This window comes from Amblyraja radiata, chromosome 27 (assembly GCF_010909765.2).
Source record: "Amblyraja radiata isolate CabotCenter1 chromosome 27, sAmbRad1.1.pri, whole genome shotgun sequence".
Lineage (NCBI taxonomy): Eukaryota > Metazoa > Chordata > Chondrichthyes > Rajiformes > Rajidae > Amblyraja > Amblyraja radiata.
This window is the reverse complement of record NC_045982.1, coordinates 27,742,282-27,769,971: the sequence shown is the minus strand read 5'-3', so window position 1 is coordinate 27,769,971 and position 27,690 is coordinate 27,742,282. Positions and strand designations below refer to the sequence as shown.

Sequence of the window (27,690 nt, the reverse complement as noted above, 5' to 3'; positions counted from 1 at the left end):
ATATACAACTGGTGACGCTGGCACAGAAGTTTAATTAAAATTTAACACAATGCTTTGAACCTCAGCAAAATCACAGTTTGAGGGAGAGTCAGGGGGACTAAATTTAATGACAGAATGCCATTTTAGACTAGGGACGAGACCACAGTAACAAAACTGAACACAAATAACTGGAGAGATACAAATCAGGTTAAATTCTGGACAAGAGTGACTTTTAACGAATCTTAGTGATAAGGTAGTCAGCAAAATATTACAAAAATAGTGCAGCCGTCATACTCCTCCCATTTCATGTTCCCCTCCCCTCACAACTATTTACTTCTATGTATAAAAAAAAATTCAACATACTTCCTGCAGCCGAGAGCATATGTCACTTTTTTAATAATTTTTTGATACATACATAAAAAGGTACAAAATAAAGGGATTAAGCAAGATGCAATAGAGAATGGGGGTTAGGCACAGAGTAGAGGTGAGACAGCTGATTGTCAATATAAAATGTACTTAAATGTTTAACCAATGTCTGTTCAATAACATTAATTTCAAGGTCTAAAGCAACAAGTGACTCAACATTTAAAGTCAGATGACGAAAGAATCTCCCAATAACAAATAAAAAAATCAAAAGGAACTTAAATCCATTCTTTATTAATATGTGTATTGCGCCCAATTTCCAAGTTGGGAAATTCCCAATTTTTGGGGGTGGCGGCAGGAAATTGGGACAGAAGAATGGTGGATAGTGACCAGGTAACACAAGTCTGAAGCCATGCCATAATCTGGGGGAGGGGGGTTGTTGCCCGTAGGCTCAAGTTTTAATGGGACCATTTATGGAGGAGGTATCACAGAATGTAGACTACTTGCCTACATGGACAATCGAACTGTATTTCAAACGGCAGATCTGCACAGCAAGAGTCCTCTTGCAAGCACTCCCATTGATCCAATACTCCACAATTCCAATCAGCACCACCTCAAATTTTTGCCAGAAATGAGCAAACTAAATTAATTGACATCTTTTGCTTCAGGTAAATATTTTTTTGCAGATCTGTTAAATTTAAAGAATTCTTTGAGAACAGTTGAATCTCCCCATTAATTTGAATCTCAGTTCCTATTCCTTGTCCAGCCTCTCACAAACCATTCCAATGATATTTGCTAACCGTGGCCAGAGGAAGGGAGGGAGGGATAGAGGGAGAAAAAAAAAAAAAGGCCTTGCCAAATATTATAAGCTGGCACAAATAATGCTCGGAGCCAAGTTAAAACCTTTCTTCCCTTTTCAAGTGATTTTTCTCCCACCTCTCTCACCCTTACCCCTTCTCCAGTTCTTTGCTCATGATCAACGCAGTTCTTAAGCAGCATTTAAATACATAGCCTCTTAGGCAGAGGCAGTGTAATGTGATCAAGAACAGAAATACTGGCTGGATCCCTTCCACTGAGCACAGTGATAAAACAAGAAATAGAGGCCACAGCAATGGCAGCACTGGCCAGGAACCAGCTCAATGAATACACTCATTGAGCCGTCTCAAACTCACAATCTAAAATGTAATGTTTCAATTTAGACTATTGCTGTTGGCAAGCTGGGAGGGGGGGGGGGTAGAAGATTGGGGCCGAGCACATGGGTTTAAAGTGATCCTTCTGGGCATTAAGTTTGTTGACTCGGACCATTTCATACCTGAACTATCAGAACAAATTCACAGCTGGTTCACACCTTTTGATCAACACTACAAACAAACAGCGAATTAGGCCCATGAAGAACAGCTAGTTGCTTATTTAAAAAAACAAAATCAAAAAAATATAGAAACCACTCTCGCCGTCAATCACATCGGTAATAAAGCATAAGCCAAGCGTCGTAACCAAATATGGAGATGTGCAGATTGCAAAAGGAACTAGTGAAAGGAAATGAAGGAGAATCCTTGAAACATGTACCACTATAAAGCTGGCTTCAAAAGTGAAAGTGTTTTAAAACCCATAATGATAAAATAAGCATGCGGCAATATCGGGGGCTCAGAAAAACAACAATTTGGGAAGAAATTTCTTCTAGATTGCAGAGTGCGACTTGTGAAGGGAGTACTCATTTTCTCCTTCCCTTGTCAGTTCACATTTTTTTGAAGCAGTTTCCTATCACAAACTGAACCCAGTAGCTCAGGAAGGCTTGCAAAGTCGATCTGCACAAGTCGCATCAACATGCACTCTTATATATTGTTTTAATGTCTCTAAATACACGGGGGTGGGGAAATCACAGCCCCAGGGCAACCTGTGGCGTTATCGATGTCGACTCGTGTGGTATTACGACACAGGTACGACGCCCGCACCGCACTTTATATAGTAAGTTGCATTAAAGACAAGATGTTTTTGGTCCTTTCAATCTCAAAAGGGTCCTATACCCTTACCCCCACCAAAACAAATAACCTACTACACTGTAAACCCTATAGAGATCTGGATGAAGAAATCTCCTCTGATCCTAGTGATCAGCTTCTATACTCAAATCAATGTACTGTTGCCATGAGATAGGCCCAGTCCTTTCACCTCTACTGTTCCAACGCACCCATATTTTTCTCTTCCTGGGTGGCAATGCCAGCAATTTGCCCATCCTCCTCCTCCTCTTCCTCTTCCTCCTCTACGCCTTCCTGTCCACTGCCTTGATACTTGTCATGTGTCCACTTGGGGCTGGTGTTGGACTTTTTGTACAGGAAACGACCTCTGCCTCGCTGGAAAGCTCCGCGACCCCTTTTGTTTGCCCAGTAGTTGTCTCCTTCTCCCTCACGGTCATCATGCTGCAGAGGAGAAAGTAGGGCAGGGAGGTAGGGTGGAGGGAACAGGGGAGAAAAATTATAGCAAGTGTAATTAAATGCAAATTATCAGCATGGTCAGCCTTTTAATTCAATCTATTCAGAAAGTCATCACGCATTTTACCATCTTGTGTAGCTTCATAACGATTATATGGGAATGCAATCATGTCTCTGATGACACACAGCTGATTAGTCCCTCAGCCAGCCACCCTGGCCTCGTTGGTAGAGATCTCCTACTCCCCTTCCCCTCAGAGAAGATAGTAGATTCAACCCTCAGAGTCTAGAAGGGTTATTCAGTACGACTGAGAGAGCAGCAAACTGTCTTAAGTTGTAGCTTTCACGGATTAGTCATTTAACCAAGATGCTGCCGCCTCCCCCCCTCTCTCTGGCTCCCACCCACCACCAGCAAAACAGAACTTCTCCAAGTATCTCTTTCATAAGGTCATGAGTAATAGGAGTAGAATTAGGTAATTCGGCCCATCAAGTCTACTCTGCCATTCAATCATGGCTGATCTATCTCTCCCTCCTAACCCCATTCTCTTGCCTTCTCCCCATAACCTCTGACACCTGTACTAATCAAGAATCTATCTATCCTCTGCCTTCTCAGCCAACACCCGTTACAGATGATCTGGTTTTATATCACAACTGCTTGCCTTGGTTACTACATCCTTTCCAATAGTGACTACACTATAAACGTACTACTTCAGATGCGTTGCACTTTGGTATTCATGAGACCAGACAAGACACTAAACAGAAACATGGAGACACAAGGGACAGCTGCTGTTGGAAGCTTGAGCAGAAGACAAATTGCTTGGTGCACCCAGTGGCTGCCTATATGTCAGTGAGACTAACAGCAGACTTGGCGACGACTTCGCCAAACATTTGCGCGTGACTGCCGGGACTAGACGGAGCTCCCACTTACAATGTATTTTATTTCTCCTTCCCATTCGCTCACGGACCAGCCTGTCACCGGCCTCCATTGCCAGAGTACCTCGTATTCCGCTTGGGTAGCTACAATGTAATAGCATAAGCACTGAATTCTCTAATTTCAGATAATCCTCTTTCCTTCTGATCTACCCAGGCCCTCTCACTCACACCCTTCTTTCCACTATTGTGTTAACTTCTTCACCTCCTTCTACTCATCACCCACCCTTCCCACTCCATGTCCCCCTTCCCACCCCCTGCACCACCAATCCCACCTACCTATCACTTTCAGCACATGCCCCACCCCATTTCCTTCGCAATTAACTACCAGTTAAATCCACTCTACTCTAGTTTTGGGGAAGGGTCCTGACCCGAAATGTCATCTGTTCATTTTCCTCCATGGATGCTGCCTGTTCCGCCTACTTCTTCCCACAGTTTGAACTTTTGCATCAACAGACAAAATGAGTTCCCATAAGGAAGCAGGAATACAGGGAATCAAACTAACGCGCATGACAGAGGACGATGGTTTGATACTGTAGCAGAAGCCGGTATTTACTATTAAATGAACACTGCTGTAAATTTAATGGCTCTTGCCAATTATATTCGAAGTGTGCTTCAGCTTTAGACAGTGCCTCTACCAATTAGCTCCCACAAGTCTGTGTTCTTTTGGCTTCACGTCACGAGGACACAGTCACCTTTGCATTCCCCAGGTAGGGTGGAAAGACAATTGACATAAAATGAGGCTCAATTACTCTCTAAGCAACAGGATAATCCATTAACCCCCACCAAACTAACACACCAAGTAGATTTTGCTTAACTCTCTCTCCCAGCATGGGAAAAAGAATGACGTGCTTGGATTAGTGATAAATTATTAAATCCTATTAAGCAGTTACACTTGTACTTTACCCTCTCCCCAAAGCTGCTCAGTGACACTGGCAACCCACAGGTTCGATATTTCCATTACAGATGTTTGTACAAATTTGCAGCAATAGCTATATCAGCAAGTGGTCAGCATTTTAATACTGAGGTGAACTTCCAACAGAAAACTCTGGATAGAAGCATCTTAACCTTGATAGGTAGACCAAGCCTCAAAATGAAACCCTGTAGCACATGGCCAATATGATATGGTAAAAATTGGGTCAGTGCCTGATGGCAACTGTACAAGATTAAGGTGCTTCCATCCAGAGTGAGTCATGGATTATAAACTTTGCCTGACAAAGATTTGCCCATCTGGATTGTGAAACTTTTAATTGATTGACCCCCTGATTCCGACTAGCCTCCAGGTTTCCATGTGCCCATCACCCTTCCAGGATAGAAGTGCTTCCTGGTGTCACTACAAAACAGCCTTAGCCTACATTACACCCTATTTGCTCTGTAGGCACAACTTACGATTCAGGACTCAACTATTTCGCAGTGACATCAAAAACACTTCTAAATACAAAGACACAAACCTGCCACATCTACTCTATGCACATCAATCACTCACTGTTTCAACTTGCTGAGCTCTTGGGGGGAGAGGGGGGGGTGGGGGTTGGACACCTGCCTATCCCTGTGTTACTTAGGACATTGTCTGAAATCCCCTCAGCACAGACTGAACATGGCACTGACCCAGGCCTGAGCCTGGATGCTTGTGGACACGTACCAGATAGTACTTTTTGCTTTTTGGCGTGTACTCGGGATCCCAGTCCTCTTCACGGGGTCGCTTTTGGAAGGTTGTGTTACCTGGGTTACTGCTATTGCTGGGACCAGGAAACGCTCCCCTGCCATATCCTCTTCCTCTTATTCTGAACTGCTGCATTAGCATAAAAAGGAAGGCGTGATTGGGACAGGTATTCAACTTCAACGGGTTACATTTTCAGATCTTGATGCAAGTACCAGTGACAGAGAATGAAACTGACTCAATGTACCATGGTGACAGGGTGGAGGTGGCTTTCTCACACTAACTTGGTCATGCAACTCCACCCAAACACTGCCATTTTATGATAGTGCCCTCATGCAGCAAAGGATCTCAATTCTCTGAACTCCTAAGCACTGTCTAGTCGAGAGAGAGAGAGTGAGAAAGAGAAAAAAAGAGAAAAAAGAGAGCAAGGAATGAAAGAGATAGAGAGGGGAGAGAAAGAGGGAGAGATGCATTCAAGCACTGTTTTGCCATGAGAGAGGGAGGGGGGGGGGGAGAGAACAGGAGAGTGAGGTGGGGGGGTGAGAAAGAGAAAGAAAAAGCAACGGGTCAAGTCACAAAGGCTAGAAGTAAAACCACCCCAAAACCCTCTCTCTAAGTATCACTTCTAATTGCTAAACAACTGTGGGTTTCTACTTTGGTTCTCTGTATAAATTAGGAGCAAATATCACGCAAGCTGGAGGTCAGACATGGGCATTAAATAGAAACTCTGGATGGAAGCATCTTAACCTTGATATCCAACCAAGATCACTATTCCCAAAAAATCAATGTGGAACTCTGTGCCACAGTGTCAATACAGAGTTAGGACTTGGTCAAAGCCCACAAGCAATTGTTTCCATTCAAGGATGAGGTGGTTCCAACCAGAATCATTTGAAGACACTTAACTCCAATCCTGGGCTCTAGAAAAGAAGGTACATTAATCACATTTCTATACAAGAGTTAATAACTCTCAAATCACTTCAGTATCAGACTGGGCGATTCTGGGCCAGATTTGAACACAAACTCAGTCGCTTAATCTGAATATTACAAAAAGCAGTCACCCATTTTGTCCAAAAATTAGAAATCAAGGAAGTCCTAATGCTAGAGATGTGACGGCAGAAGGCACCATCAATGCTCAGTGTTTGCTTACAAAAACTCCACGTGCTCGGCCTCGAGTCGGTGGGCCGGTGAACTCTCTTGTCCCAAGGCGAGCTTTGTTAAAGCCAGGAGTGGGTTCTTCCCGGCCTGCCCCCTCTTCTCTTTCTTCTTTTGCCTCGTGCCCCGGGGAAGAGGAAGAAGATGAGGAGCTTGAAGAGCTGGACCTTGCTCTGGCTTTCTTGCGCTTCCTGTTCAAAGTTACATAAAGATTTAAAACGTTTTTTTGTTAGACCCAATGTAGAACTGTGGATGTTGGTTAAAAAGTGGGACACAAAGTGCTGGAGTAACCCAGTTGGTCAAGCAGCATCTCTGGAAAACATAAATAGGTGATGTTTCAGACTGAAGAAGCGTCGCAACCTAAAATATCACCTATTTACGTTCTCCAGAAATACTGCCTGACCTACTGATTTATTCCAGCACTTTGAGCGCTTTTGTTTTAAACCCATGTGTTCTCAAGCATTAATTAACACTTAATAAATACCATAATCTGTTAAGGGATTCAGCCTCATCCAGATTAGACATATGCAGTGAGATCAGAGACAGCAGTAAGAATGATGGGGTTGTATTATGAGGATCCCCCAAACGTCAGTAGAAATTAGGAGCAAAATGTAGGGAGATCACAGGTGGCATTAAAAAAGAAAGTGTCAAAGGTGATTTTAACTTCCCGCACATTGGGAATTTATTGACAGGGAATCTCACACTGCAAAGGCTTGAATGTTGGAATTTCTTAAATATGTCCAGGAAAGATTTTGTAAACGATATGTTTACAAAAGGGCGCAACATTAGACCTCCTAACTTGGGAATGGGGTAGGGCATGTAACTGCAGCATCAGCAGCAGGAACATGTTAGGACCAGTGACCCTCAAATTATATTAGTTTTTAAATAGTTATGGAGAAAGAAAGGTCTGGTCCATAAAGCCAGTCCTAAACTGGGCCATTAGACAGAAACGTGCATAGGTTGACTGGGAGATGTTCTTCACAGGTAAAGGAAAGTCTGGCAATTGGGAGATTTTTTATAAAGGTGTGATTGGGAGAGTTCAGAGACAACATGGATTAAACCCTTTTAACCCTTATTAAAGTGCTAGTCAGAAAACAAAGACATTCACCAAGTATCAGCAGCTGGTGTCAAGCAAATCCTTGGACAAGTACAAAAGATGTAGAATAGATTTTTGGAGAAAAATAGGACACGAGATAGGATTTTCCTTTGTCTTGCCTGACAAAGCTAAGAGATTCCACAAGTTTCTTAAGAACGTTCTATCACCTTCTAACTTTGTCATGCTGGCCATCAGTAAGAACATCGAGTACAGAAGTTAGGATGTTGTGTTCCAGTTGGAGAGACTGCACGGGAGTATTGTTTTTAGCTTTGGTCACCCTGCTATAGGAAAGGTGCTTTTAAGTAACTCAAGGGATTGAGTTATAGGGTTAGGGACTGTGTTATGGGGTGAGGTTAGGCAGGCTAGAACCTGGAGTGTAGGGGACTGTGCGGTAGGTAACCTTAGGGAGATTTAAGGAATCAAGAGGGGTATAGATGGAGTGAATACACCCTTTTCCCATGGTTGGATAATCATTGACTAAAGAACAAATGTTTAAGATGAGAGGAGCAATTTAATAGGATTCCGGAAGGCTGGGGGTGTAAGGGCAACCTTTTCACACATAGGAGGTACATATGTGGAATGACCTTCCAGACTATGTAGGTTGAGGCATGTACATCAAAAGGCAGTTGGACGGGTGTGTGGATAGGAAACGTTTTGAAGGGATATGGGTCAAATGCAGGCAAATGGTTAGATAGGCATCTTGGTTGGGCATGGGTGAGTTGGGTGAAGGGTCAGTATGACTCAAAATGAAACAAAATTTCAGCAGCACGAGATAGTATCTCACCAGATTCATGACTGCTGTTTCCCCATTAGGTAAGGCCCATGTAGTCATGGAAAGGAGAGACTGAGCGGAGACATGTGATCCATTGGAACGAAGGAAATGAAATATTACCTTGGCTTTTTCGATTCCTTGTAAGCTTTAGCAACTTTTCCAGATTTTTCCTTTGAGCGCTCACGTGAATGACTTGAATCCCTTGAGTCTTTGGAACTATCCTTTTTATGCTCTCCTTCCTTGCTTTTATATTTTCTACGTTGCTCAATATCTTGGCGAAGGTCATCCATTTCATCCCTTAATTTTCCTTCTCCCTGTCGGGTTCAATATAAAAACAAGTGCATTTAAAATAGACTCCTGGCGAAGGAGGTTGAAGAACCCAAACCTCTTCAGGAGATGACAATGTGGACTCACATTTCCATGACTTACTCTGCAATTCATCTGACTAGCTTCACAGTAATGCTGTAGCACACCTGGAAAATGTGTGCACAGCCAAGAATTGGTTGGAATTGGTTGCAAAGCTGCAGATATGGCCTTTACTCCCTAGTTTTTTTCTTAACCTCATAGTCAATCTCCAGTTACCTGCATTGCAAGTATAACCCCACATCACAATATAACAATCTGCCTCAAAGTATGAGGTATAAAAATCTATATCATTCAGAAACACCACAATTTTTCTTTGCCCCCTTCTCCAGAAGTCTTGTGCTTTTCAGAATATTTTGCGAGTAAAAAATAAAATAATGGTCGACAGCAAGTAGATTTGAACTCCTGTTGACATAGATGATAAGATTCAGGAGTGCAGAATTTATAAGCCAATGTGACCTCTGTAAACATGACCAGAAACATGATCCACATCATTGCTACTCCAGTAAACTATCTAGTTCCTTCTTTATTATTCCAACTCCTGCAGTGGGTAAGAAGGGTAGGCTCCTTAACTTGTAATTTCACTTTCCATTTCCTCACCGGTACTACTAGTTTGTTCCACGCAAGGCATCCCGTCAATCCCACCTTGGCCTTCCACAAACATAGGGTCGGACGGCGTGTTGGAAGAGACTAAAATAACACTGTAGATGTTTCCTCCCCCTCCCTCAATGTGTTCCTCATTCCAGTCACATTATCATCAGATGCCTTTGAACGAGGACTGATGGAGCTGGTCAATAATTTGAAAACAATTGAATCAAGGTGGTGCCCTTTTAAGAAATGTTACTATTGTAAACACAGTGATGCGTCAGGAGGGATATGATTCAAATAATCATTGATTGGAAACCAGGAGCCAAAGGTGAAGGTGACTTCTTCAGTCACCAATTATTGGAAAAGATCAGTCCAGTCCAATAAACATTGATTGAAGCAATTAAACAGTTGAATTAGCTTCCACTTCAGTCGGGAATAAAGGGCGTAACCAGGAAATTAAATTAAAATTTGGATTAGATCAGGATCAAAGTACGCTGAATGGTCTCTTTCTGATATTATACCCTATTCTTCCACCAAGGGTGATAGGCAAACACTTGTGAGTGCTGGTCTGGTCACTTCACCAATTTGCATTCAGATGTTGCTTTCCGATTTGAAGCAGTTGACATAAGAGGTTACGGTAACCAGATCTCTGCATCTCTTGAAGTCATAAATTCTCAAAACACAGCGAGAAACACGAGGAATTAACTAACGAGTTTGGCTTCTCTGCATGATGATCTACATCCTTTTCTGTTGCAGTGAAATGTTTTGCCATGGTGCTGTCAGAGGAACTGCCATGGACTGTGCCTGCCTCCTTATTCATTCTCAGCTTCAAGGAGCAATCTGTCTCTCTCTTTACATCAATTTTAGTTTTGTGCAATTGGAAAATTACCCACTGACAACACTGCAAATGAACAACAGCCAACATCTTGCAGTGTCTCGGAGCCAGTTAAGAGTGACCAGATGTTTAAAAAGCAAGGCCCCGACCAGCTCAGAGGAGCCTGCATGCATGAAGTGTATAGGTTTTGCAGGCCAAGCAATGTTCTATCACAAGTAATGCAGTTCTTAACTGCCAGAAGAGCTTTGGCAAAAAATAAATAAATCTGGTCCACAAATACTGGAACGAATAGGATATTTGCACATCTGGAAAATAATTCTGGTACAAATGACATCTTGCAGGTTCCACCCACCTCTGCTTTTCAGGCTGTCTGCTGACACATGTCTAAAATTATGAGTTCAAGGCTCAGCGCAGCCAGCATTTCCCCTTTCTCCTTATGTTGCTGACATGTATTGAGAGTGATTTCACTAACAGCCTTTTTGGTACCTACAGCATGCCTCGATCATGAACATCACTGTATTTGGTCATCTCTAGGAAGTACAGGCTTTGAACCAACAAAAGGAAATGCAAATATTAGAGCGAGCTTGACAAGTTATGGACTGGACTAGAATTAAACCCCCAAGAACACAGCAAGAGCAAAGAGAAGTGCAGGCACATAGAGAAGGTGAAGGAAAATAGAGTTAGAATTTGTTTTGTGAACTATCATGTCAATGAAAATTCTTTCCCTCTGAGTTCACTCAGCAACTACTTTGTGTCTGGACTCAGAAACCAACTAACATGTAGCTCCATTACCAGAATTATTAAGTATAAATGAACAGGGGTCGGAGTGCACTCAGCAAATCCAGACGATTTTTATCATCTAGTAAGTTATGCCCATTCATTAAAATGTATCTCTGCTAGTATAGCTAGTAGATCCCAGGTATGTTTGACCTGCGTCGCCAGTCTCCACAGGCAGCAGAGAACAGTGCGTACACAGTGATCCAAACCAATTTGACGAGTCGGCCTATAGCTTACAATATGGATTACAGTGGCGCTGATGTTTTCCATCAAATGTCAGCATTGTATTTAATGTAATAACTGGATTGGAAAAGAGGAAAGAGCTGCAGTTTCCTTCATATTCACTATACAATTCAAAACTATTTAGGAATATAGGCATGCTGAGAAACTGGACTTATAATGCATGGTAAGGGGGCAGGCAGTTTAGTCCTTCACGTACTCCTTTGATCTGGTTTATTCGTTGAATCATTGTCCAGACACCAGGTCTAGGAGTCAGAATGGACCCCATACCTAACATATCTTATTTTGTACGCCACTCAGAATCTCTTTTCGTACATGTAAATAAATGGCATAAAAATCAAAAATTTATTCTGAATTCCTGTTATTTTTATAAAATACATACAGGCTCTGGAGACAGCTAATGCCACAATGGCCTAGATTCATTTGTTAATTTTCCAAGGAGCACGACATGAGTACAAATATCCTAATACTACATCAGGGATGACAAAACAGAATTCTTAAAATGTCAACTACATTTGAAAGTATTAAAATTTTCTTCAGAAAAAAATCCAAAATACTTACAGCTCAGTCAGAAAAGTAGTTTTCCTGCATCAGTCACTCGCATTTTTTATATATTTTTGCATTTTTCTAAAGATTTTTTTTTCCAAAAATGTCTCCCAGTGTCTCAATCTCACCTCAACAGGCTCTGACAGCATTTGCCATACTTTTAAGCACGTCACAGAGGTGAGGATTAATTTAATAAATTAAACACTTTGCAGCTCAGTTTTTTTTAGAACAATTGTTTTGGGGCCTTAAAAGAAAAACACAAACTTATGATAGGAGAAACTTCAAACAAAAATTAAGTTATTTGCATTACGCAGTCATTACCCGACATCCATGCATTAAAAGCACAAAACACATCATTAGTAAAATCATAACTGAACACCAAGTTACCTTATAACTGCTTTCCTTCGGATTCTTTATGTCATCACGGAGATGCATGCGTTTCTTTAGAGCACTGGGTGATATATCAATCCGCCTTAAAAATTGGAGACCAACATCAGAATGAAGAACAAAAGAGCAAACTCCTTAAATATGCCGCATTAATTTTGACGGATGGGAGGCAAAAAATAAAATGTTGTGCTTAACAAGAGTACAAGCAGACCTACTATTTCAGCTATTCGGTATCGGTATTGATGTCTCTAAGACCGAGTGGGTACAGCACAGCCAAGTGAAGAGTTTGAACGAGCTATTGTGGGCAGCACAGTGAAGCAGCTGGTAGAGCTGCTGCCTCACAGCGCTAGAGACCTGTGTTCGGTCCTGACCTCGGATGCTGTTGGTGTGGAGTTTCCATGTTCTCTCTGTGACCGTGTGTGTATCCTGCTCAGTTTCCTTCCACATCACAAAGACGTGTGAGTTTGTAGGTTAATTGGCCTCTGTAAATCACCCCTAATGTGTAGTAAGTGGATGTAAATGTGGGATAACATAGAACTAGTGTGAACAGGTGATCCATGGTGAGCGTGGACACAATGGGGCGTGTTCCCATCTCTTTAAATAAAAAGCCCAAGACTCTACCTCTGCTGTGTTTGTGCTCCAAGTGGTCCACTTGTATTTCCCCTGGGACTGTTTGTTTACTATTTGAATTAAACTTATTAATTCACAATCGATTAATGACCATCAGGAATAACATTGCACTGAATTGATTTTGAAAGTGCACACCAATTTTACTTCCAAACTTCAGAGGGCAAAGAACTAATGGAAGGTTTGCTAATGCCACACGGGAGGGTTTACACTAGATTGGCAGGGTGGTAAGATCTCGTGCAGGACAGAAACATGTGAGAGGCTAGAAGCTTTTGGTGTGCTAGCATTGATAAATCAGAGCATTGAGTATAGAAGTTGGGATGTAATGTTAAAATTGTACAAGGCATTGGTGAGACCAATTCTGGAGTATGGTGTACAATTTTGGTCGCCCAATTATAGGAAGGATGTCAACAAAATGGAGAGAGTACAGAGGAGATTTACTAGAATGTTGCCTGGGTTTCAGCAACTAAGTTACAGAGAAAGGTTGAATAAATTAGGTCTTTATTCTTTGGAGCGCAGAAGGTTAAGGGGGGACTGGATAGAGGTCTTTAAAATGATGAGAGGGAGACAGAGTTGATGTGGATAAACTGTTCCCATTGAGAGTAGGGAAGATTCAAACAAGAGGACATGCCTTCAGAATTAAGGGACAGAAGTTTAGGGGTAACATGAGAGGGAACTTCTTTACTCAGAGAGTGGTAGCTGTGTGGAATGAGCTTCCAGTGGAAGTGGTGGAGGCAGGTTTGATTTTATCATTTAAAAATAAATTGGATAGGTATATGGATGGGAAAGGAATGAAGGATTATGGTCTGAGTGCAGGTAGATGGGACTAGGGGAAAAATAAGTGTTCGGCACGGACTTGTAGGGCCGAGATGGCCTGTTTCCGTGCTGTAATTGTTATATGGTTATATAAGTTGGTATGGAGGATGGTGTGGGAAAGGTTAGAGGACAGAATAGGCAGGTGAAAGGCAGAGAGCGAGGAAGGAGGGTTGATTTAAACTGCACGTATTTTAATGCAAGGGGCCTGACGGGTAAGGCAGATGAGCTTAGGGCAAGGATAGGTACGAGCGACTGGGACGTTGTAACTCATGACTGAAACCTGGTTAAGGGTGGGGCAGGATTGGCAGATCAATGTTCCGGGGTACAGGAACTTGAGGAGAGACAGGGGCGAGGGAAAAAGAGGAGGGGGGTTTGCATTGTTGGTAAAGGAGGATGTCACGGCTGTGTTCAGAGGACATTATGGACAGTTTGTCTATGAGGCTATATGGGTGGAGCTGAGGAACCAGAAAGGGATGATCACCAAATAGTCAACAGGAACAAATGTGCCTGGAGATTGCAGGTCTAATAAGGTTGTTGTCGTAGGGGTTTTTAACTTTCCCAATATAGACTTGGTAAATCATAGTATGAGGGGTTCAGATGGGGTGCAATTCCTCAAAAGTGTTCAGGAAAGTTTTCTTAAGCAGTATGTGGAGGCCCTCACACGTGAGAGGGCAACGCTGGATCCAGTATTGGGAAATTGGGAAGGGCAAGTTAATGAGGTCTGTGTGGAGGAGCCTTTTGGGACCAGTGACCACAGTTCGATTAGGTTTAAGATAGTTATGGATCGGAAAGGAGAGGGTCCATGTGTTAAAATGGTCAACTGAGGTATGGCCAACTTTGAGGGTATGAGAGAAGGTCTTGCTCACGTTGACTGGAGCAAGTTGTTGGATGGGAAAGGAACATCGGCTAAGTGGGATGTTTTTAAAAGTGTACTAAAGAAAGCTCAGGATGTGTACGTCCCAGTTAGAGTGAAGGGCAAAGCAGACAAACTTACGGAAGCTTGATTGACGAGGGAAATTGACACGTTAGACAACAACAAGAAGGATGCAAGGGACAGGTAGAGGCAGCTGGGATCAAGTGCATCTCTGGAGGAGTTTCGGGAGCTAAGGAGTAAACTAAAAAAGAACATCAGAAGGGCAAAAAGGGGCCAAGAGATACAGTGCCCTCCATAATGTCTGGTTCAAAGACCCATAATTTATTTATTTGTCTCTGTACTACACAATCTGTGATTTGTACAGTGCCCTCCATAATGTTTGGGACAAAGACCCATCATTTATTTATTTGCCTCTGTACTCCATAATTTGAGATATGTGGTTAAAGTGCACATTGTCAGATTTTATTAATGACCATATTTATACATTTTGGTTTCACCATGTAGAAATTACAGCTGTGTTTATACATAATCCCCCCATTTCAGGGCACCATAATGTTCGGGACACATGGCTTCACAGGCGTTTGTAATTGCTCAGGTGTGTTTAATTGCCTCCTAATGCAGGTATAAGAGAGCTCTCGGCACCTAGTCTTTCCTCCAGTCTTTCCATCACCTTTGGAAACTTTTATTGCTGTTTATCAACATGAGGACCAAAGGTTGTGCCAATGAAAGTCCAAGAAGCCATTATGAGACTGAGAAACAAGAATAAAACTGTTAGTGACATCAGCTAAACCTTAGGCTTACTAAAATCAACTGTTTGGAACATTATTAGGAAGAAAGAAAGCACTGGTGAGCCTACTAATCGCAAAGGGACTGGCAGGCAAGGAAGACCAGCACAGCTGATGACAGAAGAATTCTCTCTATAATAAAGATAAATCCCCAAACACCTGTCCGACAGATCAGAAACAGGTGTGGATTTGTCAATGACCACTGTCCGCAGAAGACTTCATGAACACAAATACAGAGGCTACACTGCAAGATGCAAACCACTGGTTAGCCGCAAAAATAGGATGGCCAGGTTACAGTTTGCCAAGAAGTACTTAAAAGAGCTACCACAGTTCTGGATAAAGGTCTTGTGGACAGATGAGACGAAGATTAACATATCAATGTGATGGCAAGAGCAAAGTATGGAGGAGAGAAGGAACTGCCCAAGATCCAAAGCATCTGTGAAACACGGTGGTGGGGGTGTTTTGCCGTGGATATGGAACAAAATACTAAACATGACTACTTTCATTTACATGACATTGCTGTGTCCCAAACATTATGGTGCCCTGGAATTGGGGGGGACTGTCTAAACACTGCTGTAATTTCTACATGGTGAAACCAAAGTGTATAAAAATGGCCTTTATTAAAACCTGACAATGTGCATTTTACCCACATGTGATTTTTTTTTCTATTACTAATCTCAAATTGTGGAGTACAGAGACAAACAAATAAATGGTGGGTCTTTATCCCAAACATTATGGAGGGCACTGTTATAGAAAACATCAGTGCCCTCCATAATGTCCAGGATAGGTTATACAGGCATTTGGATGGGTATGGGCTGATTAGGAATAGTCAGCGTGGTTTTGTACGTGGCAGGTTGTGTCTCACAAAACTGATTTTTTTTTTTTGAAGAAGTGACCAAAAAGGTTGGCGAGGCTCTGTAGATGTTGTGTACATGTTGCGTTCGACAAGGTTCCGCATGGTAGGCTGCTCTGGAAGGTTAGATCGCATGGGATCCATGGAGAGATAGCAGAATGGATAGCAAATTGGCTCCATGGAAGGAAGCAGAGGGTAATGGTGGAAGGTTGCTTCTCAGAATGGAGGCCTGTGACTAGTGGTGTGCTTCAGGGTTCGGTGCTGGGCCCGTTACTGTTTGTCATCTACATCAATGATTTGGATGAGAACATACAGGGCAAGATTAGCAAGTTTACTGATGATACAAAAGTTAGTGCTTTTGCAGATAGTGAAGATGGTTGTGAACGATTGCAGCAGGATTTGGACGATTGTCCAGGTGGGTGGACGAATGGTTGATGGAATTTAATACAGAGAAGTGTGAGGTGTTGCATTTTGGGATGTCTAACAAGGGCAGGACCTACACAGTAAATGGAAAGCCTCTAGGTAGTGTTGTAGAACAGAGGGATCTATGAGTACAGGTGCATGGTTCCTTGAAAGTCGAGTCGCAGGTAGATAAGGTGGTCAAAAAGGCTTTTGGCACTTTGGCCTTCATCAGTCAGAGTATTGTATAGAAGTTGGGAGGTCAGGTTGCAGTTGTACAAGACGTTGGTGAGGCCGCATTTAGAATATTGTGTTCAGTTCTGGGCACCATGTTATAGGAAATATATTGTCAACCTGGAAAGGGTTCAGAAAAGATTTACGAGGATGTTGCCAGGACTAGAGGGTGTGAGCTATAGGGAGAGGTTGAGTTGGCTGGGTCTCTATTCCATGGAGCGCAGGAGGATAAGGGGTGATCTTATAGAGGTGTATAAGATCATGAGAGGAATAGATCGGGTAGATGCAGTGAGTCTTTTGCCCAGAGTAGGGGAATAGAGGACATGGGTTCAAGGTGAAGGAGAAAAGATTTAATAGGAATCTGAGGGTCAACGTTTTCACATAAAGGTGTGGGTGTATGGAACAAGCTGCCAGAGGAGGTAGTTGAGGCTGGGACTATCCCATCGTTTAAGAAACAGTTAGGTACATGAATAGGACTGGTTTGGAGGCATATGGGCCAAGAGCAGGCAAGTGGGACGAATGTAGCTGGGACATTATTGACTGGTGTGGGCGAGTTGGGCCGAAGGGCTGGTTTCCACACTGTATCACTCTATGATTCTCTAACTGAAAAACATTTCTCTCACCATTCTGGATTAAATTTAAAGTGAAAGGACAAACTATCCAGTTCCCTTCATTATCAACAAGCAAATATACTTGTTCAAGAAAAAGAAGTGGAGAGGCAAGACTTTATGTACTAAGAAATGGGAACCGGAGAACCCTCCTCAACTTCTATTGCCATCCTACGCAACCAAACCTATAAAATTATGGATTTTGTCTCTTTGAAAACGTCTGGATTTTAAAGCTAAAATAGTAGTTCTAAAGTGGTTCTATAAGGAAACAAGACAGACAAACACAAAGCACCCTCACTCTTCATCATTAATACTTTGAAATGTTTGAAGTACAATGAATAGGACAGTTTAATTTTTCATCTGCATCATGGCACTTTTGACACGGTAAGACTGCATCAGTACAATACACGACTATCACCCAAAACTTGTTCATAACTCAAAAACAGCGCCTGATTGCCCAAGAGGTAAAGATGTTATCAACTCAGCCAAGGCTGTCAGAGGAGAACAAGCAGATTAATCCTAAAGATTAGCATGAGTGGGAACATTACGTAATCCCCAACTTCTAATTTAGGAAGGAGTGACTATGGAAGAAAACTGACACCAACATCACATTTCTTCACTGACAATGCTTTTCTTCACTAACTATGATTAACAGGTTGCATAAAGTCAGCACACACTACACAGATGGGGAAAAGTCAATGGGCACTCAATTTTCACAGCACAATTAAAGAATGTTTCAGGGCCAACAGTTGACAAGAGTTGAATATCAGGATCGAAACTCGAATCTCTTTATTGACAGTCTTGGCGCAAGATTGCTGAAGCATACCAATACGCCAGTAGTAAAAAGGAAAACCAGGTACCTATGAATTTCTGGGCTCTTCTGCCTGGGAACCTCCTGCTCAGCTGTTCTCCTTTGGTACATTGTAAAGCGTTCATTTAATGTAACTGCTGCTGATTTGAAGTAATGCTCTGTTGGTTTCAAAACAAGAAACATGGTCTTTTAAAGAGATGTATGAGTGAATAGAATGAGAGATATCCAAATCTTAAAGAAAATTTACCATCAAGAAGGTAAAGACTATATATTTGAATATCATCCAAAGTGGAAGAAGACTGTCGTGAATTGCAGTCTCACACTGTTGGTACACTAACTCTACGACCTCTCAAAACATTTTTTATGAACACCCATGATGTCTAATTTTAATGTTTTCATTTCCAAAGTGCTCAAACATAGCACTCCTGGTGATATATTAATTCCAACAGTCTCAGCTCAATCATTGCATGGAATTCATTGCAAGAGTTGTAGTTCCAAAGAGACTGGGACCCATTGTTTCGAAGGGGCTTCCAAAGCTCCTTTGTAGGTGGTTTGAGCATATCGCTGACCATTTTTTCTTGTCCGGTCACTTCTATGCACTTGTGCTTTAGGATAAGCCAACTACTTCAAACCCATTTGGTTTTTGCGTGAAAAGATTACCATAAAAATACAAATTGCAGAACAATCATGATTAGAAGTGTACAATAACTGGCACAAATGCTGGTAGGCATCTCTTTTTCATCTCCACCAAAATGTCATCTCCTTTTCCCAGCTCCATCATTATCACACATACTTTGTTCCAAGTTTCGATTCTTTTAATAAAAGAATGAAACCTAATTTTCTTATTTAATCGCATTTCTTTTATCCGTGCTTATTCGTTCAAACAACCTGACGAACTCAAATCCCTTTCAGCTTTCAGTAACTTTTGCTTACGATGACTGGCGATAGCGGATCTTTGTGGATATAAAAACAACAGACTACATTCAGCAGAAAAATTGCCAGCTTGTCTTCCAGTAACAAACATTTCCATCCGATAGCCACAATGCAGCAACATCTGGAGACGAACCATCCATTGGGTTTTCTCGATCAATATTCAGAATATACATTGTAAATGCAAACGCTGTCATTTTAACATGGAATCCATCCATCATCAATGAGGACATCTAGCAATTTCATCCAGATGATAAAGGATGAAGTTCCTTTAAATATTTAACTCTTTGGTAGGTATCACCACAATGAACAATTTAGCTGTAGCGATTAAGCAGTAAAAGTGCCATGACTTCAGTCGGCAGCCAAACAATTTTGTGAAGTTACCCGCACCATCTTATCCCACAACAAGACGTCACGTTATGTCCTGCAAAGCTCCGGAGTTAATATATTCCAGATATAAATCACAAGTTGGAAAAGGCTTATGCCACAGGTCACTTCTTTTCCATTCAGTCATATCTCTACACAAATAGGAAAATAATTAGAGACATGTTAACCAACAGTACCAGATACCCATACCCTACCTTTTTGGGCCAAAAAAAGCACCAAGTGCAAATGACAAATCTGAAACACAGAAACTGCTGGGAGCGCAAGTCAACTCAAACAAGGAAACTTCATTCTCTATGAGACTATTCTGATAAAAAAAAGTCTCCGAAATATCATCATTTATCTTTCTTCACGAAAGCTTTTTGTTTCAAGCTGTCCAACTTGCTGAATGTTTCAACTTTAAACCTGGATGGAGAATTAAATGCAAATGGTTCACAGCCTGCAAACTGGTTTTGTAGCATTAGTGGCCACATTTTTAAAAAGTACTTTTGAGATGCTAGATTTTTGGTTACAACATAAAATTGGACCGCAAATCAAATATGTGAAGGTCAATCATAGTCCACGGATCAGTTTATTATTAAAGATGGTGAGATATTTTTTATTGGGCCTCAAGGTGGATCTGTGCCATCTGCAGAGCAAAAAGCCATTGTATAAAAAGATCAGATAACAACAGAGCTGATACAAACACATTTCCCAAAGTATAGAAGAAGACCAATATAAATTTATCATGAAAAGGTGAGACTCTACTTGTCTGGTGAAGGCTGTGAAGTGCCCTTCTATAGTTTAAAATATATATATGAATGGCTTGACTGGTAGATGTAGAACTGTTACAACTTCCAAAACTAGAGGCTTAAATAAAAGATGCTCAATGATAAATCATCTTTACTTAGGGAATGGAAGGAATATTGAAAAGTGGAGGGGAATAATTAAGATGTACGGTTTCCCCCCACCCCTTTGTTCATTCAATAGCAAGATGAATGAGGTCACAAAAACATATGATGTAGGAAACAGATACGAATGAAAGATACATCATTAATTTGGCAGCTTGTTTCAGTAACCAGCACACACTCTTATAGAATTCATTTACCAGCACTGTTTGGTGGTTTCACGGGTCACTATGTGTCGTGGCTACAAGTAAATGATGCCCTATTTGAGCCCTTTTGTGTGATCGAAACACAACTGATTTACAGCACGGATGCAAGAATAATAATGAGCATTTTTTATGATGTTTTTTATATAATGATTATAATGAGTATAATTGTCAGCATTCACAATTTTAACATGTTACATGGTTGCAAAGGGACCAGACCCAAAAGAAAAAGAATTAAAACAAACCCCACACTGAAAGGAGAAAATTGCTAAATAGTCAGTCACTTGTTATCTTACCTTTCACGTGGTGAACCAATGTCACAATGTGCTGAGCAAACAGTTCTGAAGGGCTACGGCGAGTCTGGGCCATCTGAATATGTTGGAAGATGGAACGGAACTCTTGATCTTTTTTGGGTTTGTGAACAAGGTCACGACAGAGCCGTCGTTCATGGGTCAGGACGTTGGCAGAGCTGGAAGGATGACACAAAGAATTGCTCATGAAAGTCGGCTATTCCGATGCAACGCTCTGACTGTCACTCAATGTATTCAGTACAGCAAGGGCATCATTCATTCTATCATGTAACATTTTTCTGATCACCATCATGCATCAATATCTCAAAGATAAGTCACCAGGTTTGTTGAAGTTTAGATAATGAAGATACTGAATAATTTAAATATAGATAATCTATCATTTTCCAGTCCATGGTGAGGGAGGTGTTGCGGCAGCATGGGAAAAAGCATGGGAGAGAAAAATTTTAAGTTGCTGCTCACTCTGATAAATTGCTTTCAAAGTCAAGAAATAGCTGATGCTCTCCACAGCATAAAAGACAGCAATTGAACATGATCTGGGCATATTATCAAACGGAGGCAGGGAAGGATGGGGAAAAATCCTAAAAGAGTAAATGAGGGTATATGAACAACAATGCAAAAGAATTATAGGGTCACTGAATCAAGCTTCAGTAAGGCAGCAGAGGGCCTCAAGACCAATATTTTAGTGGCCTGTTACACAATTAGCAGACATCATAAGGTCATAATAGGAGCAAAATTACGCCTTCCAGCCCATCAAATCCACTCTGTTATTCAATCATGGCTGATCTATCTCTCCCTCCTAACTCCATTCTCCCGCCATCTCCCCATAACCCCAGCACCCCCGAGATCTATAATGTATGCCCAATTTTTTAACCAATCTATCAGATGGATCACTGGTCTTATGGCTTGGAACCAATGTGTTGTTTAAATTTTATGCAAGTAACAAATTTCAGCTGGAAATTACACAAAGCGGAATCAAGATTACAGAATATGTTTTAAGAATTTGACTTCACTGCAACAGGTTGAAGTAGTGAGAAATCAGGAACTATGAGACATGGTCTTGAATTAAAGGGTCACCCAACTGAGACTGGAGCCAAGTTTCCCTCTCAGAGGATAGTGACTTTTTTAGAACTCTGCACCCAAGAGCAGTAGATGATGAAATACAAAATACATTCACGACTGAGACAGGCAGATTTTTTCAGACTAATCAGGGGAATGGGGATGAAGTGGCAAAGTAGAGCTGATGCCGATGATCAGATCACCATCATCGTATTGAATGATAGTGCAGTTTCAAAGGGCTGTATGACAAGCATTAAGTTCTATTAAGTTCTTACAACCAGCTCTCTAAAGCAACCACAAATTACTAAATGGCCTTAGCCCCACACAAATGTAGAATCCCACCTAACATATTTAATATACTATTTCAGGGTGGGGTGGGGAGATGGAAGAGAAAGTATTTAATCATTACAGAATTAGCCGCAGAGAAACCACATAAACCTCCATGACGAAATAAACATGAAACACAATCCAATTCTTACCCGAGAACATCATCGCCAAACTGCAAGGAATCCATTTTCAGTGTCACCTCTGTCGGACGATGAGCTGGTTTGAGCACTGAGGAGCTCTCCTCCAGAGCAGTGACATCTTCCTGCTCTTTGGCCTCAGTGCTCTTCCTTGCAGGAAGAGGACTTTCTGCTCGGCCTGACTTATACTTTGATGTTTTCATGGGCGATACCTCCCGGTATCTGTTCCCATCTACTTTCTTGGTTTGAAAACGGTCCTCTTTTTTAAATCTCTCAGGTATCATTTCCTCATCCTCCACATTATCCACCTCCCTAAACTTTTCCTTGGAGATGGCAATCTGCTTAAAGAAATTCACTTCTTCCCGTTTGCGTGACCTAGCACTCTCATCTTCTTCCTCCTCCTCCTCATCTTCCTCGTCATATCTCTCCTGAGTTTTATTTGCGATTAATTTGCTCCGGTACCTGGGCTCATCCTCATATCCATATTCCTTTTGGTTCTTGGACAGGTATTCTTTAGTATGATCCTCCACTTCCTCTTCATCATAACTAAATTTGTGACGCATCTCTGCTTTCGACACTTTTTCAAAATCCTCTGCAACTCCACCCTTGAATCGTTTTGGGGATTGGCTGCTACGGTTGCCCTTCTCTGGAATATTTTTCACATGGAATTCCGTTTTCACCACACTGCAAGCAGAAAGCCTTTCGTAAGCACTGGCCTGGTCTCTCGCTTTCTTTAAAAAAAAATCTGTTCCTTTCTGCTCCTTTTCTCTTCCATTCGCCCTATCCTTCAGTAATATTTTAGCTTTTTATTCACTGTTTTTAAAAACCCAATAACATATGCAGAGAAAAAGAAATCATGCCATATAGCTTCTGGCTAAAATGGAAGATTTTACAGCAAGGATCCATCTCAAAGGTCTTGTCTTTACCCAAGCTTGGAGCAAGACCTCAACTTGAGATCCATTAAAGTACTTTTTCGAAAAGATGTTTAGGTGAAGTGCCAACACAAATGTAAGGTAAAGACAGAAAAGAATAGAGAATATCATGTGCTGATTAGGTTACAAAAGCTCTGGGGTTTTTAAAAAAAGGAAGTAAAGGATAAGACGATGACTTGGGGCAGAGTTTCAGTTGAGCTAAACTAGAACATTTAAAAACACAACCATATTTTCCAAGGTATAATACAAAGTTACAGATTAATAATGCACACTTTTCCTTTGCTTGCTTAAAGGTCACAATCCCACATCTACATTCAAGGACTACTCCTTGCCATCTAATACAGATGGAAAAAAACTCTTGACACGTTTGCACAAAAAGAATTGAGGGGAAACGCAGGGGTTAAATCCAGTTACACATTGCATTAGAACAAGATATTGCCAGACAGTAGCCAACTTTGAAACCATTTTAATCAAATATTGAAAGAGCACCTCAGAACCAGCCTGACCATAGACAGGGCTCAAATATATGACAGTTGTTCGCGATTTGCTCCAGTCTCTTTTTTTAAAGACTTTCAAAGGCAGTTTTAAATGGATAAATGGGGAAATACATAGTGCATGGTTCACTGTACATTGCATATTTGGGAGTACGGTCCCTCGCAAAACATTGAGAACTGCAAAGCTATAGGAAGTTGAGACACTGTTAAATGGGTCTAAAAATCAAGCCAAAGTATCCATGCCCTCCATCTCAAACATGCCAATTTAGGAGCGGCATTAAATGGAGGATAAGCCCGCATGTGCCAGAGTCAGAGTATCACAGCACAGAAATGGGCCCTTTGACCCAACGCATTCATGCTGATCTTCTTCTCATCTAGACTAATCCCATTTGCCTGAATATCATGCCTATTTAGGAGCTGTATAAATGCCTCTTAAATGTACTAATCGTATCTGATTTCACCACCTCCTGTGGCAGCGAGTTCCTCATATAAACTACTCCACATAAAACTTTTCCCTCAAATCATCTTGAAAACTTCCTTTGACCTATATCTGTGGGCTTGTTTTTGAGAAAGAATATGACTGCCCCATTACTACCTCTCAATTTTATACATTTCTATGAGGCACTCTTTTATTTTACTCTAGGGGAAACAAACTCAGGCTATCCCCATAAACTTAATCCTCCAATGCAGGCAACCTCATGGTGAGCTTCCTGTCACTCTCACCAACACAACCATCACCTTCCTACAATGTCGCGGCCATAACTGCACACAATAATCCCAGTACAGCATTTGGTAAAGTTGCAACATCCCAAATGTTATATGCTATACCCTGACCGATAAGGACAAGCATGCCTTCTTCACCACCCTTCATACCATTTTCAGGTGAACTAGACCTTCAAAGTCCCTCTGTTCTTTAACAATCTTAAGCGCTCTACCACTCACTGTACCTGTCCTGCCCCATTTGACTTTCTAAATTGACTAACACCTCACACTTGTCAGGATTAAATTCCATCCGCCAATTGCCTGTCCAACTTTCCATCCAGTCCTTCCTCGGCTTCCTATTCAGCAACTTCCTCGCCATCCACATCACCACCAGTTTTCACGTCATCTACGTGTGTTAAAGAGCCACGTACAACAAAATGCAATCTCATCCTTTATTCTTTGACCACCCCACATCCAAAAGCTTAAGTTGCAAGATGTTTCTGATGACTGTAATAACAGCTTAAGACCGAGCCCTGCTGGGAACAGGGCACCTCCAGTCTCAGATGACGATTGAGGATGCACAATAGAAATATTTCTTATATGTGTGTTATATCATATTCAAGGCCATTAAACAACGTATTCTGGAATGCTCTCTTACTTTACCAACCATCCCACTCCATTACACAGAAGATTTAAAAGTAAGGAGTACCACATTCATGGAAGACAAAAAAAACTGTCAATTTCTGAACTTCTGCCAGCCTTGCCAAGCTAGCTGGATTACAAAGGCTTAACAAAATGAAAGCCAAAATCATAATGGAAGAACTATTCTTTCAGGCCAGACAGTCACTTGACCAATCATACCTTTTCAAACACGCAAGTGTTAACAAATCATTCTACCGTGATCCACAGTTACACAGAACAGCCATTCTATTGTTAAATAATTGGTTAGCTAGTCACTAGCTGGGTTTACAGAACCTGCGCCTCGGAAGATATTTCATTAGATGCTACAAATCACAAAGACTCACCATTGTGAAATGCAATTTACCTACTATTCAATTCTACAGGAGCAATTGTGACAACTTTTCAAACACTTTCGTAAGAAGGCTAATTAAAGATGAACAAAAGGGATGGAAAGGAAAGATAAGTCAAGAACTTAATACTGACCTTTTTGGAACATACCTCTTTAGATATGAAGGGATGGTTGGGGCCGGCTGCTCCGGAAATAGGCCAGATATTCCTGGCCGCATTTCCTCTTTCTGTGCAATGCCCTGTGGGAGACCGGTCAGCGGTGGACTCCTCTGCGGCGGGCTGTGGTTGGCCGAGATTTGACGAGGCAGGCTACGAATTGTAGAGCTGATAGACGGAGGGCTCTGGTGAGAGGTATTCAGCCTGCTGGGGCTACGGCCCTGAGGACTCATCTGCGAGGGGCTCCCATGAGGCGAAGTGTGGCGGACCACGCTCGACTGTGGAGGGCTCTGCTGGCTGGGGCTGGAATGCACGGGAGAACTGGTCTTCAGCACCACCGTGGAGCGCGGGGCAGGGCTGGGATGCTTGGGGCTGGCGTCGTAGGCAGTCAGACCTTTCCAGGAGTCGCCACGTTTGGGGGGCAGACCAGTGGGAGTCTCTGTGCCACCGTTGCCAGCCTGCCCGTCCTCGGGTGACCTCTTCTGCTGGTCTTCGGGCTCCTGGCTGGGCGGCTGAGAGGCAGCCGCCTCCTTCTGGGCAGATTTATTTTTCTTGCTCCGCCGCTTTGGCGAGGCCGAGCGACTGCGGTGAGGAGAGGAGCGGGACCTGGATGACGATGACCTGCCCGACCTGCTGGACGATGACTTGTCAGTATACCTGGAGCGGCTCCTGGACCTTGGCGACGCCGACCTCCGCTTGGGAGAGCGAGAGCGGGATCGGCCCCTCCGGGGACTGTAGGTCGAGCGGTAGTTGTGCCAGTTGGGCCGGTAGTTGCCGTAATGGTTGTAATTGCCGTAGTTGCCGTAGCCCCCACGGTTGTTCCAGTTGCCCCGGGGGTAGTAGCCTCGCCCACGACGCTGGATGAAGGGCCGCCTGTAGCCACGGTGGCCTCTGAACTCCCGAGGCTGGTACTCTCGCGGGTAATTCCTCTCCCGGTTATGAGTTGGAGAATAGGACCTGGAACGAGACCTGGGGCTGCAAGGCAAAAGCAGAAGAGAGATCACAGTGTGAATGTAATATGAACATTTTTATTTTTATTTTCTGGTGGCTGATGCAATAACTACCAGCATTTATACAATGGCTTTGATGCAATCATTTATCCCAATGAAATACAGAAGCTGGAATCCCAAGCAAGAAACAAACTGCTGGAAGAATACAGCGAGTCAGGCAACATCTAAGGAGGTAAAGGGAAGGTTGACGTTTCGGGTCAAGACCCAGCACCAGCAGATTGGACAAGAAACATTGACCATCCCTTTGCTGAGTACTCGCCGCTGTTTGTTTTTTTGCTAATAATTTACCTCAAGATGACCAACATTTACCTTCCGAGATCAACATTTTTTAGTGGGGGAAGAGCACAAGATCTGGGAAGCCTTTACAACACAATTTGGCCAAGTAGATTTAAAGAAATGGCTTTGAGGAGAAGGCTAAGCTAAGACATTTAGGGACAGAACTTTAAGACCCAGAAATATTAAGGTCATATTGCCAATGGAAAACAATCTCAAAAGGCAGTAGATTTAGAGGAAATTGTGGGCACAACTTGCACATTTTCCTCTCCTCCTTGCAACGATAATTTGATCTTCTACTGGGTCAGAGTGCAATTTTTTAACACTAAACTTTCTGGTAGTGCTGCTGCCTCACAACACCAGAGACCCAGATTCGGTCCTGACCTCGGTTGCTGTCTGTGTGGAAATTGCACATTCTCCCTGTGATTGCATAGGTTTCGTCTGGGTGCACCGATTTCCTCTCATATCCCAGAGACGTGCAGGTGTGTGGGTTATTTTGCCTCTGTAAATTGCCCTGGTGTGTAGGAAGTGAAAAAACATAGACTGGTGTGAACAGGTGATCGATGGTCGATGTGGACTCGGTGGGCCAAAGCACTTGTTCCCATGCTGTATCTTTCAATCAATCAATTACTTCACCTGTCTTTACCAGACAAAACGGCGCATGGATGTTCTTTGGCTTCCTCATAATTGCATTCCCTCCAGCAAAACAGTTGAAGTGGCCATTTAATGCTCTTTACCAGT

The 27,690-nt window shown here is 42.2% G+C and overlaps 1 protein-coding gene across 8 annotated transcripts in view; it reads right to left on the bottom strand.

Moving 5' to 3' along the window:
• Window positions 1-12: 12 nt before the first annotated feature.
• thrap3 (thyroid hormone receptor associated protein 3) overlaps window positions 13-27,690 on the bottom strand; it is a 113,690-nt gene continuing 86,012 nt past the window's right edge. For 5 of the 8 annotated variants that reach the window (XM_033045446.1, XM_033045448.1, XM_033045447.1 and 2 more), the window contains 9 exons: window positions 25,646-26,641; window positions 22,369-23,037; window positions 20,819-20,991; window positions 18,168-18,276; window positions 12,112-12,196; window positions 8,496-8,689; window positions 6,503-6,698; window positions 5,338-5,487; window positions 13-2,756 (listed from right to left, as the gene is read on the bottom strand). In XM_033045446.1, the coding sequence (XP_032901337.1) occupies window positions 2,511-2,756; window positions 5,338-5,487; window positions 6,503-6,698; window positions 8,496-8,689; window positions 12,112-12,196; window positions 18,168-18,276; window positions 20,819-20,991; window positions 22,369-23,037; window positions 25,646-26,641 (2,818 nt within the window). In that variant the 3' untranslated portion in view covers window positions 13-2,510. The remainder of the gene's footprint in view (window positions 2,757-5,337; window positions 5,488-6,502; window positions 6,699-8,495; window positions 8,690-12,111; window positions 12,197-18,167; window positions 18,277-20,818; window positions 20,992-22,368; window positions 23,038-25,645; window positions 26,642-27,690) is intronic. The other 3 variants (XM_033045450.1, XM_033045452.1, XM_033045453.1) reach the window with 3 other exon arrangements.